The sequence below is a fragment of the Stegostoma tigrinum genome, chromosome 12 (genome assembly GCF_030684315.1).
Source record: "Stegostoma tigrinum isolate sSteTig4 chromosome 12, sSteTig4.hap1, whole genome shotgun sequence".
NCBI classification, from domain to species: domain Eukaryota; kingdom Metazoa; phylum Chordata; class Chondrichthyes; order Orectolobiformes; family Stegostomatidae; genus Stegostoma; species Stegostoma tigrinum.
The window spans coordinates 27,416,534-27,430,322 of NC_081365.1; the positions used below are offsets into that span (position 1 = coordinate 27,416,534).

Genomic DNA, 13,789 nt, shown 5'->3' on the forward strand with positions numbered 1-13,789 from the left:
AGTAAGGATGGCAAAATCATGCCCAGTTTCCCCTCCATATCTCACATCATCCTGACTTTATTTTATGTGCCTGTTCTTTCGCTGCCTCTAAATTAAAATTCTACAACTCTCTACTTGACTGTGTTGTGGGAGTAGCTTCACAAGCTGGACTGCACACCATCAAGAAAGTTCACCACCCACATCATTACCAATGATATGCAGACCCCAAAAAATTAAGTATACTTAAGCAGAAACACTCAGATATTAGTAAAAGTTTGATTTATTCAACTTAATACATTCAAAAGTACATTCAATCATTATATATACTAGCAAATTGTCTGATTTCAGAGCACAAACAGTACCAATATATCCAGAGCTGAACTCTTGATATTAAATTTAACTACATTAACAGTGACATATCCCATAGTTATTTTATAGTGTGTAAATCACAGAATTCCAATTCCATCAAATTCTGGATTAAAGAAAACAAGACTTATGAAAACGTTCAAAATTGTCTTTGACAGATATTTAGCAAATAATTTTTATTCGCAGGAGCCACATATCCCCTTCATTGTCTTTTACGCAGCGTAAGTATTAACTGTAGACAACGTAGCATATGGAAAACTCTTCCAGAGTTTAGGTAATACTATTCTAAAGTTAGAGTCAAGTGAGCTTTGAAGGCAGCTGAATGGCTCATCTTGAGTTGTGAACTCCACTCAGTGGTGAGTATACTCTATACCACCATGTATGGTGTCCTACAAAAACTTCAAAACACTTCAATAAATCACAGATGGGTAAAACAAAATATATTTCCCATAAATACAGCACCAGTTGGAATGTTTTATATTTAAAGCACACTGGGGGGGAAAATGCAACACTTTTAGGTATGTAATTTTGTATAGCTGCTCTGCATCAATTTGCTCCTCTACACACAAACTAAATGTTATGGCCATCACAACAGTCAATGACAGAGAAGTACAAGTGGTGTTGAGCCTCTACTTCCACTACCACCAATGTGAATGTAATGATTTACATGGCCAGAATAGTTCCACTATTACAAACTGAAAGAACTGTGGATGCTCGAATTCAGAAACAAAGCCACAAATTGCTGGAAAAGCTCAGGTCAAGCAGCAACTGGCATTGGCAGATGTGCAGGTGAACATCTGCTTAATATGGAAAGTCATCTTGGGGCCTGGGATGGGGGGGGAGGTGTGGGGGCAAGTGTAGCACTTCCTGCGGTTGCAGGGGAAGGTGCCGGGTGTGGTGGGGTTGGAGGGGTGTGGAGCGGACAAGGGAGTCCCGGAGAGAGTGGTCTCTCCGGAAGGCAGACAAGGGTGGGGATGGAAAAATGTCTTGGGTGGTGGGGTCGGATTGTAGATGGCGGAAGTGTCGGAGGACCCAGAACCCTCTCCCCATTCCCCTCTCTGATGAAAGGTCTAGGCCCGAAACGTCAGCTTTTGTGCTCCTGAGATGCTGCTCAGGATAGGAAATAAATTGGTTCACTGTTGCTATCCAGGTAGATATCAACTCACGAAATCCTAAATCCAATTTGGTTTAATGATCATCCTTAGGGCACAGTGGCTCAGTGGTTAGCACTGCAGCCTCACAGCGCCAGGGACCCGGGTTTGATTCCCGCCTCGGGCGACTGTCTATGTGGAGTTTGCACATTCTCCCCGTGTCTACACGGGTTTCTTCCGGGTGCTCCGGTTTCCTCCCACAGTCCAAAGATGTGCAGGCTGGTGGATCGGCCATGCTAAATTGCCCGTAGAGTTCAGGGGTGTGTGGGTTATAGGGGGGTGGGTCTGGGTGGGATGCTTCAAGGGGCGGTGTGGACTTGTTGGGCTGAAGGGCCTGTTTCCACACTGTAGGGAATCTAATCTCATCTAGTCTAGTCTTTATGGCTCAGATCACTGTGACACTCCACTAGCTACATTCTGAAAATGGCCCCATTATCCCAACTCTGTCTTCTGCTGGTAAGCTGATCTTTTAGCTGTGTTAATGCACTACCTCCAACACAATGAGAGCTTTTCTTAAATCATTTTGTATGTACCTAACAAATGCCTTTTTGGAAATCTAGCACAGTACTGGACAAAATATACTAATTGTCCATTCAGGCCAATTTTATAGGTAAGGAAGTTACCAAACTCTCAAAAAAAAATGTATTGGTCATCTGAAGAAATTGAAGTTGCAGCTTGGATATGTTAACAGCCATTATAGTCCTGCACAGAAGTTTTATTTTAAATATTGCTGCCACTGTCCAGCCAAGCATTTACTGTCCATGTCCAATTGCTCTTGATATAGGTGGTGGGGAGTCTCCTCCTTGAAATACTGCAATCAATGTGGTGTAAAACACACCCACAGTGCAGTTGAGAAGAGACTTTGACCTAGTGAAGGTGTAAAAGATACTAGGTCCAAGTATATGATATATGGATCAGTGACAAGTTTGCACATGGTGGTATTCTCATTGTTTGCTGCCCTTGTCCTTCTAGGTTCATCCAGATCCATAATCATGCAGATAAAAGCATTAGGTCGGCTGGCCACAAATTGTGTCATCTGTAAAAGATCCATAAAGAATCCTTGAAGACAGAAAATTGAAACTAATATTGGTGTAGAAATTGCTGTCAAAATTAAGATGTATTCATAAATTATGAATACAGAATATAGCAATGTAATGGAGAGTTAAACATGAATGTTGAAAAGTTGCTACCCAAGTTAGCTATATCTTCAACAAAGAACAGAAATAAGATTTGCCCCTTGCCAACCCATATGGTTTTGGAAAGGAATTTGTTGCCCTCGTCCACTATTAAGCTCACCACACAATTTTAATTCTAGTCATTAGTTGCAGAGATGACCTCTTCAAATGCACTACAAACTGTAGGAGATAAGCAATGTGAAAAATGGTAAGATTTGGGAAGCTGACAGTTCCACGGAGTTTACACATTCTAGCCACTCTGCTGATTGTTATACATGGACCTACCTAAAAGGGATGGGGCTTATTTTCTTAATAAGCCCCTCAAACAGTTCTGGGGTCACAGTTAATTGAAAAATAACAGACGGACAAAGACAGTGGCAAGCTCCATATGGAAATAAAGTGCTGAAACAGCATATTTGGGCCACAGGTTCTATATAGTCAGAATTCAGGAAGAAATGTGGGTAGCCAGAAGTTGCATATCTAATAGTATAGCTAAGACAGAATTAGAAGCTGACAGCAGCTGAATAGCTGTGTGAAGTCATAATTGAGGAAAATATCCTAGGAATCAGTAGGCACAGCTTAGGGTTGGTGTTAAAGCTCAGAAAAAAAAATCTGGAGAGGCTTGGAGGATATTGTGCATCGTAAATAGCTAGGTGAAGGCAAAGGAAATAAACAAGCAATATTTGCTTTAAGTAAGTGAACAAGATTAGAATGCAGCAAAAAAATTTGAGCAATTCTAGTTTGGTGAAGCTGGAGATATGAATGAATAATTGCTGAAGCATAGATTCCAGAATTCAGGAGTGCACGGGCACAGGAAAGGAAAGTGAACCAGCAGCCTGTAAGCAATCATTAGGGCAATCCATGACTGAATAGCTCTTTGGGCGTGTAATTTCAAGGCCAGGTCATTAAAAGTGAGGACTATAATCCCTTGTGAAGCTCTAATAAGATCTACTGACCCGGTGCCAGTAGCATCTGGAGAGGAAATCTATGGGATTGGTGTCAATCCCAGTTGTTGCTCACTGTATTCTGCAGGGTGTTCAAACAAAGATTGTCACATGTTAATTTTGAGATGTTAGAATGCAGATTATACTTAGCAAAGATGGAAAAAGATAGGTAAGTTTTTGTAATAAACTAGTTGACTTTTGTTGACTAAAAGAAAAACAAGGCTGACTTATTCCCAATGCTAACCCTAATACAGTCTAAGATCTATATGATTGGCCATATCTTCTAGATTAAATTTCAACATCATTGTGACCAGTACAGGAGTGAAATTTGAATGTAATTGGTGCACCCCTCCAACCTCACTTGTAAAAATTTGCACTAGTATCATTCTGTTTTCTGCATTAATAACTAGGAATGAACCTCCCTAGAGATGCATATTTATTATAAGCATACATGGTACTGAATTCACTTTTTATACCATCTAAGTTCTTATTTCCCAATCTGTAAAACTCTAGTTGAGAGGATACTGCGTTATCTTCTCTGTTCATTCAGGTCCTAGATACCGTGCTAATTTGCTGCAATGTTACAGGTCAAAAAAAAGCAGCTTTTGAGCTGAAGGTTCTAGAGACAAGTTTAACTATTGGCATATACTGTTAGGACTAATCTGCAGTAGAGTACATCTATCTACGCACGTGGAAGTATGTAATAATGAGACACAAGTGTACATATTGCTAGCACTCGTTATTTTTTAATACTGTGTGTGTTTTTGCCATAAAGGAAATAAAAGATATTTGAATCTGAGCAGAAAAACAAAACCGAATGTGTAACTAGGCAGGAAAAAGAGGAAAGACAATAAAATGTGAGGCTGGATGAACACAGCAAGCCCAGCAGCATCTCAGGAGCACAAAAGCTGACGTTTCGGGCCTGGACCCTTCATCAGAGGGTTGATTTTCCTTGAAAATAATTTATTTTAAATGGTTTCTAAATGTAGATGAGAGTAGTTTCTAAAATAAAATTTTACCGTGAGAATTGTTAAGTTTGACACCAAATTTTTTGGTGGTTTTCATAGTTTTTTGTAAAGATACTCTTATGCAAATAAAACCACAAGTGTGTTTTAAGTAGATTTATGGCTTTCGGTGTAATATCCTGTTCTATTAGGTTCAACAAAAGCTGAAAAAAAAATCACAGCAGTTCACATCGTGACCATGCAAAATTACAATTCCCATCACATTTATGGTTTGAGATGGAGCCAGCCATTAATAAGTGCCAACAATTGTTATCCACTTCCATTCCCAATGATAATTAATACAGGCACTTTGTCCTGTATTAAATATTCATCTATTTGGGCAAACCTGGCTGTTCAAAAAGCTGTTTGTAACTACTTGAAAACAAAGAACAGGGATAGGTCACTGAGCATCATGAGCCTGCTTGATTAGTCAACAAATCATGGATGATCTTATACCTCAGAATGACCTTCCTACACTATCCCCATATCCTTCAATTCCCTCAAGATCCAAAAATAATCTATTAATATTATTCATGAACATATTCAGTTATTGAGCATTCAGTGTCCTCTAGGGTAAAATAATTCTTAGCATTTACATCTGAGTAAAGGAATTTCTTATCTCAGTCTTAGACGGAGACTAACAGTCTACAGTTTATGTTGCAGATTCTAGCTTCTCCAACCCCAGAGAACGACCTCTCAACATTCAAGCTCACTTCACAGGACAACCTATAGGAATGAACTCGGTGCACATTATGCACTCCGGTTGAGGCAAGCTCATCTTTCACTTGGCAAACAGACCCGAACCATACACATTATGTCGGATATGGCCTCACAAAAGATCTTTTACAGAAATGCAGCAAGACTTCCTTACTTTCATATTCTAACTTCTTCGTAATAAAAGGCTCACGTCATACATTTACCCAATCATTTCCTGCACTTGCTCAACTTTGATGTATATACAAGAACACATGGATCCCTTTGAACGTGAATATTTTGCTGTCTCTCATCATGATAACTTTAGCAATTTAATCCTCATCATTAGTGTCAGATCACAGGCAGCATTGGCAACATCAGTAAATAAGACTAGAGAGAGAGCAACTCCATGAAGATCCAGCTCTAAAACAAGGAGGTTAGGTTAATGTTTCAGAAATACTACTTGTTTGATGTTACACATTATTTAGCAATTAAGTCATGTATATAATAAATGTACTTGATATACATCAAGCTGAGCAAATCTTGAAATAAACATCATTTGTTGTGGCCATAATCCTATCATTTTTCAATGATACAAAGTTATTGTTTTTTGACTGCATTCTAGACATTTGAAATATTTTGAAGAAATTAATTTCCATGATGGACTGAAAACTGGTCATCCTTAATCACAAAAAAATGCCATGTATTTGGAAAAGTTTGTTTTATGATATTATTCCAGCAACATCAAGCCGAGATTATATAGATTTCTGAATGATAGTCGGAAGTTCACCAACTGGAGGAGGATTGTATTTTTCCAGGCGCATCAGTCGTCGTAGAATATCCTGAGTTTGCATTGGCCAACGGTAGATGTGTGTATTTTGTAGCCATGAAGGAACATGTTTCTGAACAAATAAAAACCCATTTTTAATTAAAAAAGTAAGCATCTGCAATTTGTTCAAAATGCCAGATGTCATGCTGTTAATAAGATGATCATGCTGTTTATTACAACCAGATGAATCACTGATTATAATTTATGCGGCTCTCATAACCTCAATACTTCAATGTAGTTCCTAATTTAGAGAATCAATGTATTCTGGACTGGTCCCAATTCGTTCAACAATATTCTATTAGGGTTTTATGAATGATGGTGTACCTAGACTTCACTGAAATTGAACAGATGTGGAATGCAAGTTTATCTATTTATTAATTTGAGTAATCAATACAGTATCAGACTACAGGTGTAACCTCTTAGCACACACAGTCAACATTCCTTGGACCTTCAACTGCAATCTTATTTATATCCTGCCTCTGCATAATTGTTCCTAAACCCATACATTTGTCTAATTAATGCTTCAAGTTTATTCTAAATGGTTCTCAATTCATTTTCATCCGTCCTCCATTAACAGCCAGGCTATGTCTACTCCAAACTTCAACATATCAATGCAACTACAATTCTGCGTCCGTTCATGTATGTATTTTGGTTTCCGCTTAGGCACACTCCTTTTAGTTCTCTTTCACTCTTTATTTTTCCTCTTCTTGAAATCTCCTGTCTTTTTGCTTTTGCCCAGTCATCCTTCTGTTCCCCATCATGAAAACTTTTCTACCTTCCTAAGTGTAGGCTGGTCTTGAATACACCTGCAACTTACCTACCCCTCTGTTTTGTTAGCATTCTCCAAAAAGGTCAATCTACCCATTTGAGATGTTTCCTTTGAAAAGCAATACAACTATCCATCCTCTGAAGTACCAGTTAAGGGTTAATCTCAATAACCTTTTATATCCTAAATCATTACACCCACCACTACTTCTGAATTTCTCCACAACTCAACAATCATTGGGTTTCTCACATTTCCCTCCAGAGAGGGAATTTACTCAAGGGTGGCCCTACCCACCAATCTCGTTCTGAATGATTGAACTGGCACTCTGACATTGACTAATAGTTTGCTTACTGTTGACCATTCCATTAAATTTTTTTTTCATAGTTCCTGGGATGTGGGCATCATTTGTGGGCTCAGCATTTATCAGACAGAGGGCAGTTAAGAATCAACTACATCGCTGTGGGTCTGAAGCTATACGTTAGCTAGATCAGGTAAACTTGGCAGATTTCCTTCCCTACTGGAGAAGGATGAACCACATGGGGTTTTTACTGATAATCAGCAATTGTTACATGGTCAGCACTAGGTTATCTTTAGATTGAAGGCAAGTATCTCCATCTGGCACAGTGGATTTGAATCCATCTCCTCAGAGTATTATCCAGAGCTTCTCAATTACTGGTTCAGTGACATTACCACTATGCCAATTATGGCCTTCGACCAAGCTATTTGATACTACCTGCCCTGGCCAAACCATTGTGAGACATTATGGCCTGAATTCCTAAGTCAGGCTTCCATTCTATCCAATACTCCTCTGGTATCCGTTTCTCTCTTGAGCATCTCTTACTCACATCTCCTTCAAAATCTAATTATCTATTCTTCCCTCAGCCTCTGCAATGAATTTCAATAACTGCAAGCTGCCCTGTCCTTCTCTCCAATTTCACTTTCCTCCCTTCATATAATCTTTGACCCCTAATTAAAGCTGCTGCTGCAAACATACAGTCTCTCGACTATGTGCTCAATCACAGCAAACAGAAGCTTATATTGCTTAATCAAATGATTAAACATTTAAATTGCTAAATTTGTAAGTGATAAGTTGTTAATATTGCACAAATAACAAACTGTAATAATTTAAGTATTTACTTAAAACCGCTGCAGTGAAAACTAAAAGCTTGGAAAAAATGATGTTTCATTTTCTACCTTATTTTGCAGTTTATAGTCTCCAATTTACTTTCAGCACAGAATAGTGTCAACATAATTGTCTGAAAGTTTTGCAACCATTAATGACCTTATCAACCACATCGTAAATCAGCAAAAAAAATTGAGAATTTAATCAATGCTAATTAGCAGCACTTATTATCAATAACCTGTTTGGCATTGCTCCTTAGCTCCTGATCTTGTCAGAACTTTGAACAAATCACAATAGAGAGATGAATGCTGAAGCAGAAGCAAGATTTGCTATCCTTGACAAAGACAGTTGATCACTGAGCTCCAACTAAACTTGGGTCAATGGGAAAATGCTGTAGTAAAAAACTGCAGTTCAGCTAGTCCATGCAGAAAATAATCCCAAACTAAACGAGTCTTGCCTGCCAGCTCATGTCCACATCCCTCCAAATCTTTCTTACTTACACTTATCCAAATGTCTTTTAAACATTGTAATTATACCCACATCCACCACTTCCCTCACAGAGGTTCATTCCACACACAAACCATCCTCTTAAAAAAAGTCTTGTTTGTAAATTACTACCTCCTCTCACCTTAATAAAATGCCTCCAATCTTGAAATCCCCCTCCTAATAAGAAGACAACTACCACTAACCCTATCTAGAACTCTCATGATTTTATAAATTTCTTTAATATCACCTCTCAACCACCTACACTCCAGTGCAAAGTGTTCCGGTCCCAAAAGGTTATCTAAGATCACAAAGAGATCTTGATCAATTGGATCAATGGGCTGAAGAGTGACAAATGGAGTTTAATTTGTATAAATGCAAGGTATTACATTTTGTTAAAACAAAGACATGCGTGGAATGAACTTCCAGAGGAAGCAATGGATGTGGGTACAGTTACAACATTTAAAAGACATTGAGATAAGTACACGAATAGGAAAGGTTTGGAGGGATAGGGGACAAGTGTAGGCAGATGGGACTAGTTTAATTTGGGATTATGGTCACCTTGGAATGGTTGGACCCAAAGGGACTGCTTTCGTGCTGTTTGACTCTACTCGACTACTCCTTATTATTCAAACCTTCCACACCCAGCAACATTTTCATGAATCTCTTCTGAACCCTTTCCAGATTAATGTCCTTCCCAAAACTGGACAACCAAAATTGATCACAGTATTTCCAGAAGAGGCCTCACCAATGTGTACAACCTCAAGATCATTTCCTAACTCCTGTACTCAAAAGGTCTGAGCAATGAAGGCAAGCATGCCAAGCACCTTTTAACCATCAGTCTATATATGATGCAGACTTCAAAGAATTGTGCATCTGAACCTCTAGGTCACTCTGTTCGACAATACTAACCAAGGCTCTACAATATTAGTTGCACCCAAATCCAAATCTTGCATTTATCCAGACTGAACTCCATCTGCCATTTTTTAGCCCATTGGCCATTTGATCAAGATTCCTTTGTAATCTTAGAAAATCTTCTTCACTGTCTCTTGTGACAAAGGCAGATAACTGTGATTCTTAGAAGTCAGTCAATCATTACAAACTCTTAACAGAATTTTTTAAATGAACCATTTTTGCCAATTCAATAATCTTCAGGAGCATTCAGACACATGATTTTGCTTGGAAATTGAAAAGCTGCTTTCCTAGAGGTATAACAACTCAAATGCATTACCCTCATCAATAATCCTGGTTATCTCCTTAACTAAAAATCTCTATCAATATTTGTCAAACACTGCCTTCCCTCAACAAATCACGATAGCTATCTCTGATTATTCCATGTCTTTCCAATACATTCTGTCTCCCATAATTTTTTTAAAATAGCTTCCCAACACTTTAGTTAGACAGGACAGTAATTTCCTGGTCTTTCCCTTTCTCAATTTTTTGAAATAAGAGTACAACATGAGCCGTCCTTCAATCCTCTCACACCTCACGTGGCCAGAGAAGATGTCTGCCATTAGAATTACTGCAAGTTCCGTGATATCTCATTTACATCCCTCAGTTGTCTTGGATACATCACATCAGCAATATCATCCACTAAGGCTTATAAAACCTCCAAACTTCTCCCCGTCTCAATTTCTTCCAATATTTCAAAGCCCTCCACCTTGATGTCTATACCAGTATCGTCTTTTTCCATTATGAAGATGAATGCCAAGTATTCATAGAGGACTGTGCCCACATCTTTTGCTTTCACGTACAGATTACCTCTATGGGGCCTATTCTTTCCATAGCAATTCTCTTGTTTCTTATGTATTAGGAAGTTTTAAGGTTTACCTTTATCTTACCTACCAATGCTTTCTCACACAGTTTGCTTTTCTATTTTCCTTCTGAGGTCCCCCACGCATGGTTTATACTTCTCTAGGGATGATGCTGCCTTCAGCCCTCAGTATCCACTGTAAGTTCCTTTCTTTTAATCCTAGCTTTAATGCACCTCATATGCCTCATATCCAGGCTTCTTCAGATGGTCTTTATGAAATATAGATATAATTAGGATATAGCCTTTTACTCTCACCATGTCCTCCTTCAATATCACCCAATGTTCTGACACAGTTTTATCCTCAAGTAGCTTCTCCCAGTCCACTTGGGCCAAATCATGTTGCCTTACTAAAATGAGCCTTTGCCCAGTTTAAAATATTCATTCTTGACCCATATTTATCCTTCTCCATAACTATCCTAGATTGTGACCATAACTCAGTTCAATCTCCAAAATGTTCCACGACTTATGTCCTTTCTACTTGCCTGGGGCTGATCCCTGATTACTGGATCCAGAGGAGCCCCTTTCTTGTTGAGCTTTCTTGCTACTGGCTTAAAAGCTCTACTGAATTAAATTTACAAGTTTCATTTCCTCTCCTCCTTGCACACTAAAGTTATCCTAGTTAATAGTTGGGTAGTTAAAATCCCCTACGATTGCTGCCTCATCATAGGATCAAATTTCAAAGAAATGCAACAATCTTTTCCTGACCTTTTTGTAGCCTTTAGTACACAGCTGCCTGTAGGCATTCCCCTTTATGCTCTTTACTACTACACAAGGTCTCATTTGACAATCCCTCCTCACTGCTAGAATTGATTCTTTTACATTATTCCTCAGGCCTGGTGCATGAAAACATGTTCAATTCAGCCTTACTAAACTCACTTCTTTCTTAAATTGAGCCCATGTTTCCTCTTACTTTATAGATTCTTTGAATTTTAACATCTAATTCGTAGCCTCTCTCCTCTTAATGATTGTCAGGATCCCGTTCTCTGACCAAACTAATTAGCAAATCTGCATGTTGAGAAGTAACTTGTTCAACTTGTACACTTTCCACCTATCCCATACTTACCATGTTAGCTCCTGGGAAAATAATTGGAACAAATCTGAAGTTCTTGCTGCCATTCTGAATAAATTCGTTTTGAAGCTGCAAAAAAGTGACACAGCAGAAGCACATGAAACAGCCCAAAGTACCTGTATTTTTAAGAACATTTCAGAAATGTATATTCCTCACAACGTTAAAAGAGTTAACCTGAGTTTTCAAGATGTGTAAAGCAAACAAGTCAAGAATATCTAAATTTGAAAAGAAAAATGAAACTAGAATCAGGAATGAGTGAAAAGATTTCATTTGAAGTCTTAGAAAATTTCCTAAATTGTAAGGGACTATTCTGCGAAGAATAAGGAAATTTATCCTCTTTACCAAGGAATTAGTTAACATCAGCTAGAGACAACCTAACAGCAAAGTTAGAAAGTTTGTCTCAAATTTTCTTTACAGAAAACCAAATTTTCAAACTTAATTCCTGATGTTTGCTTGCACTTGCTCCTAAGAAAATGCTGAGGCTGAGAATGGCAAAATGGAGATCAGTGTCTCTAGTGTTGTGAAGACACTTCATTTTTAATGATTTTTGCGGACTGAATTTGAAGAATTGGGGAGAAAGCTAGATTTTTTTTTGGGCAAGGGTCAATGAAAAGGCCACTGTTCCCCACCATTTCTGTTTGAACAGTGGTGGCATGCTGAGTTTTCTGTTTGGATCTTCAATTTAGGAAAGCCCACTACGTAATGACCTGCTCAGTTCCTGTCTCCTGTTTCAGAAAAACCTTTGCTGTGAAATCAAGATGAAATCTGATTGTTCTTCTGCAAGATTGATTGAAAGAACTTCAAGATTTTATTTTCTGAGCAAACTGTGCCCAACAATATCCCGGAGACAACAGCGTGATTAGTAACAAATACATGTATAAAACTGACATAGGGGTGTTAGGCACCTTGTCCCTTTTTTTGCCCTCAGGGACAGGACAAGCATGATCTTGCTGAATGCTGAAACAGCTTTGAGAAGCCCAATGATATGATTCTATTCATCTACGTTCTTAAGTTAGAATCAGGATAACAAAGGATGACTTAAATCTCTTTATAGGGAGGCAAGTAAATGAGTCAGTTGACAGAGATATCAGTAAACAACAGTAAATGAATGACAGATTAATAAAAAAGGAAGACATAAAATGAGATCACAACAACATGCACTCTTTAGAATGGAAAAGTGGATAGAAGTACTTGTCCTGTGACAAGTTACCATTAAATCAATATAATTTGCTCAAATCCGTTTTTTAAAAGTGTGTGTTAGATTTAGGGAACAACCTAGTGATTCACAAGCATTAAAATTAAATTATTTGCTGTGATTAGAATTACCTGTTTGTAGATAAAGACTGTATTCAAAGAATGTTCATCATTTTTTACGTCAAAGTTCTGAGATGTAACAGCCTCCCAGTATTTTGGGCTGATAACGATAATGATCAGATATCCTTTCTGTGCACACAGGTGAAATGAAGCCATTGTTAATATGCTTTGAAAATTTTAGTATAATTCAGTTAATACATAAAGCAGGAGACTTATTATTTTCTGGAAGACTATGAAGTACTGTTCAAATATGGAGTCTAACTTTAAAAAGGCTAACTTACATCATTGATATATCTTTCCATCCAATCGATTTTGTTTATACTTCTAAAATGCTGCTCAAACATATCAATCTAAAAAAAAAGAAACAAAATAGTCTTATTTGGAATTATAGCTGTTATTATTCTGACTATTTTTAAAAACCTGCATGCTAGTTAACCCAACAGGCATATCTAAATTAAGTTACATTGCAGAGCGATTAAGGGCTAAAGGGAAATTGTCCGGATTCTTATACTTGGCTATATTTCATTTTTCCCTTAATTTCAATGGGTCCATAGTGGGGTGGTACTGTGACAAAGATTATGAAACATGACAGGAGAATATAGGTTGGCAATGATGCCATCAAGATGTGTAAATGAGAATAAACTTGGGTGACCACCTAAGACAGTTTGGCTTTCTCAATGTTCTGAGTAGCCATCTTTCAGGACCTGATCTTCGAGAGCAGGACGTTTGCTACAATTGTGCAGCACCTTGACGAGACCTCTCCTGGAGTGCTGTGTGCAATTTTAGTCTTCTTACTTGAGGAAAGATGTTCTGGCAATGGAGGCAGTACAAGGAAGGTTTATCGGACTGATTAGAGGAACACAGCAGGTCAGGTAGCAGAGGAGCAGGGAGAATCAACATTTTGGGCCTAGACCCTTCATCAGGACTGATTCCTGGAATGGCAGGACTGATGTACAAAGAGATTCAATCTGTAGTGACTATATTCACTGGCGTTTAGAAGAATGGGGGGGGGGGGGGGGGGGGGGGAGTGTCATGGAAACCAATGGAATTCTGACAGGACTAGACAAGGTAAATGATGAC

The 13,789-nt window shown here is 38.3% G+C and overlaps 1 protein-coding gene across 2 annotated transcripts in view; it reads right to left on the minus strand.

Moving 5' to 3' along the window:
• Positions 1-300: 300 nt before the first annotated feature.
• The window catches only part of LOC125457310 (E3 ubiquitin ligase TRAF3IP2-like), a 67,805-nt gene continuing 54,316 nt past the window's right edge, over positions 301-13,789 (minus strand). For both annotated transcript variants that reach the window (XM_048541363.2, XM_048541362.2), the window contains exons 6-9: positions 12,991-13,059; positions 12,722-12,838; positions 11,390-11,464; positions 301-6,214 (exon numbers count right to left, since the gene is read on the minus strand). In XM_048541363.2, the coding sequence (XP_048397320.1) occupies positions 6,068-6,214; positions 11,390-11,464; positions 12,722-12,838; positions 12,991-13,059 (408 nt within the window). In that variant the 3' untranslated portion in view covers positions 301-6,067. The remainder of the gene's footprint in view (positions 6,215-11,389; positions 11,465-12,721; positions 12,839-12,990; positions 13,060-13,789) is intronic.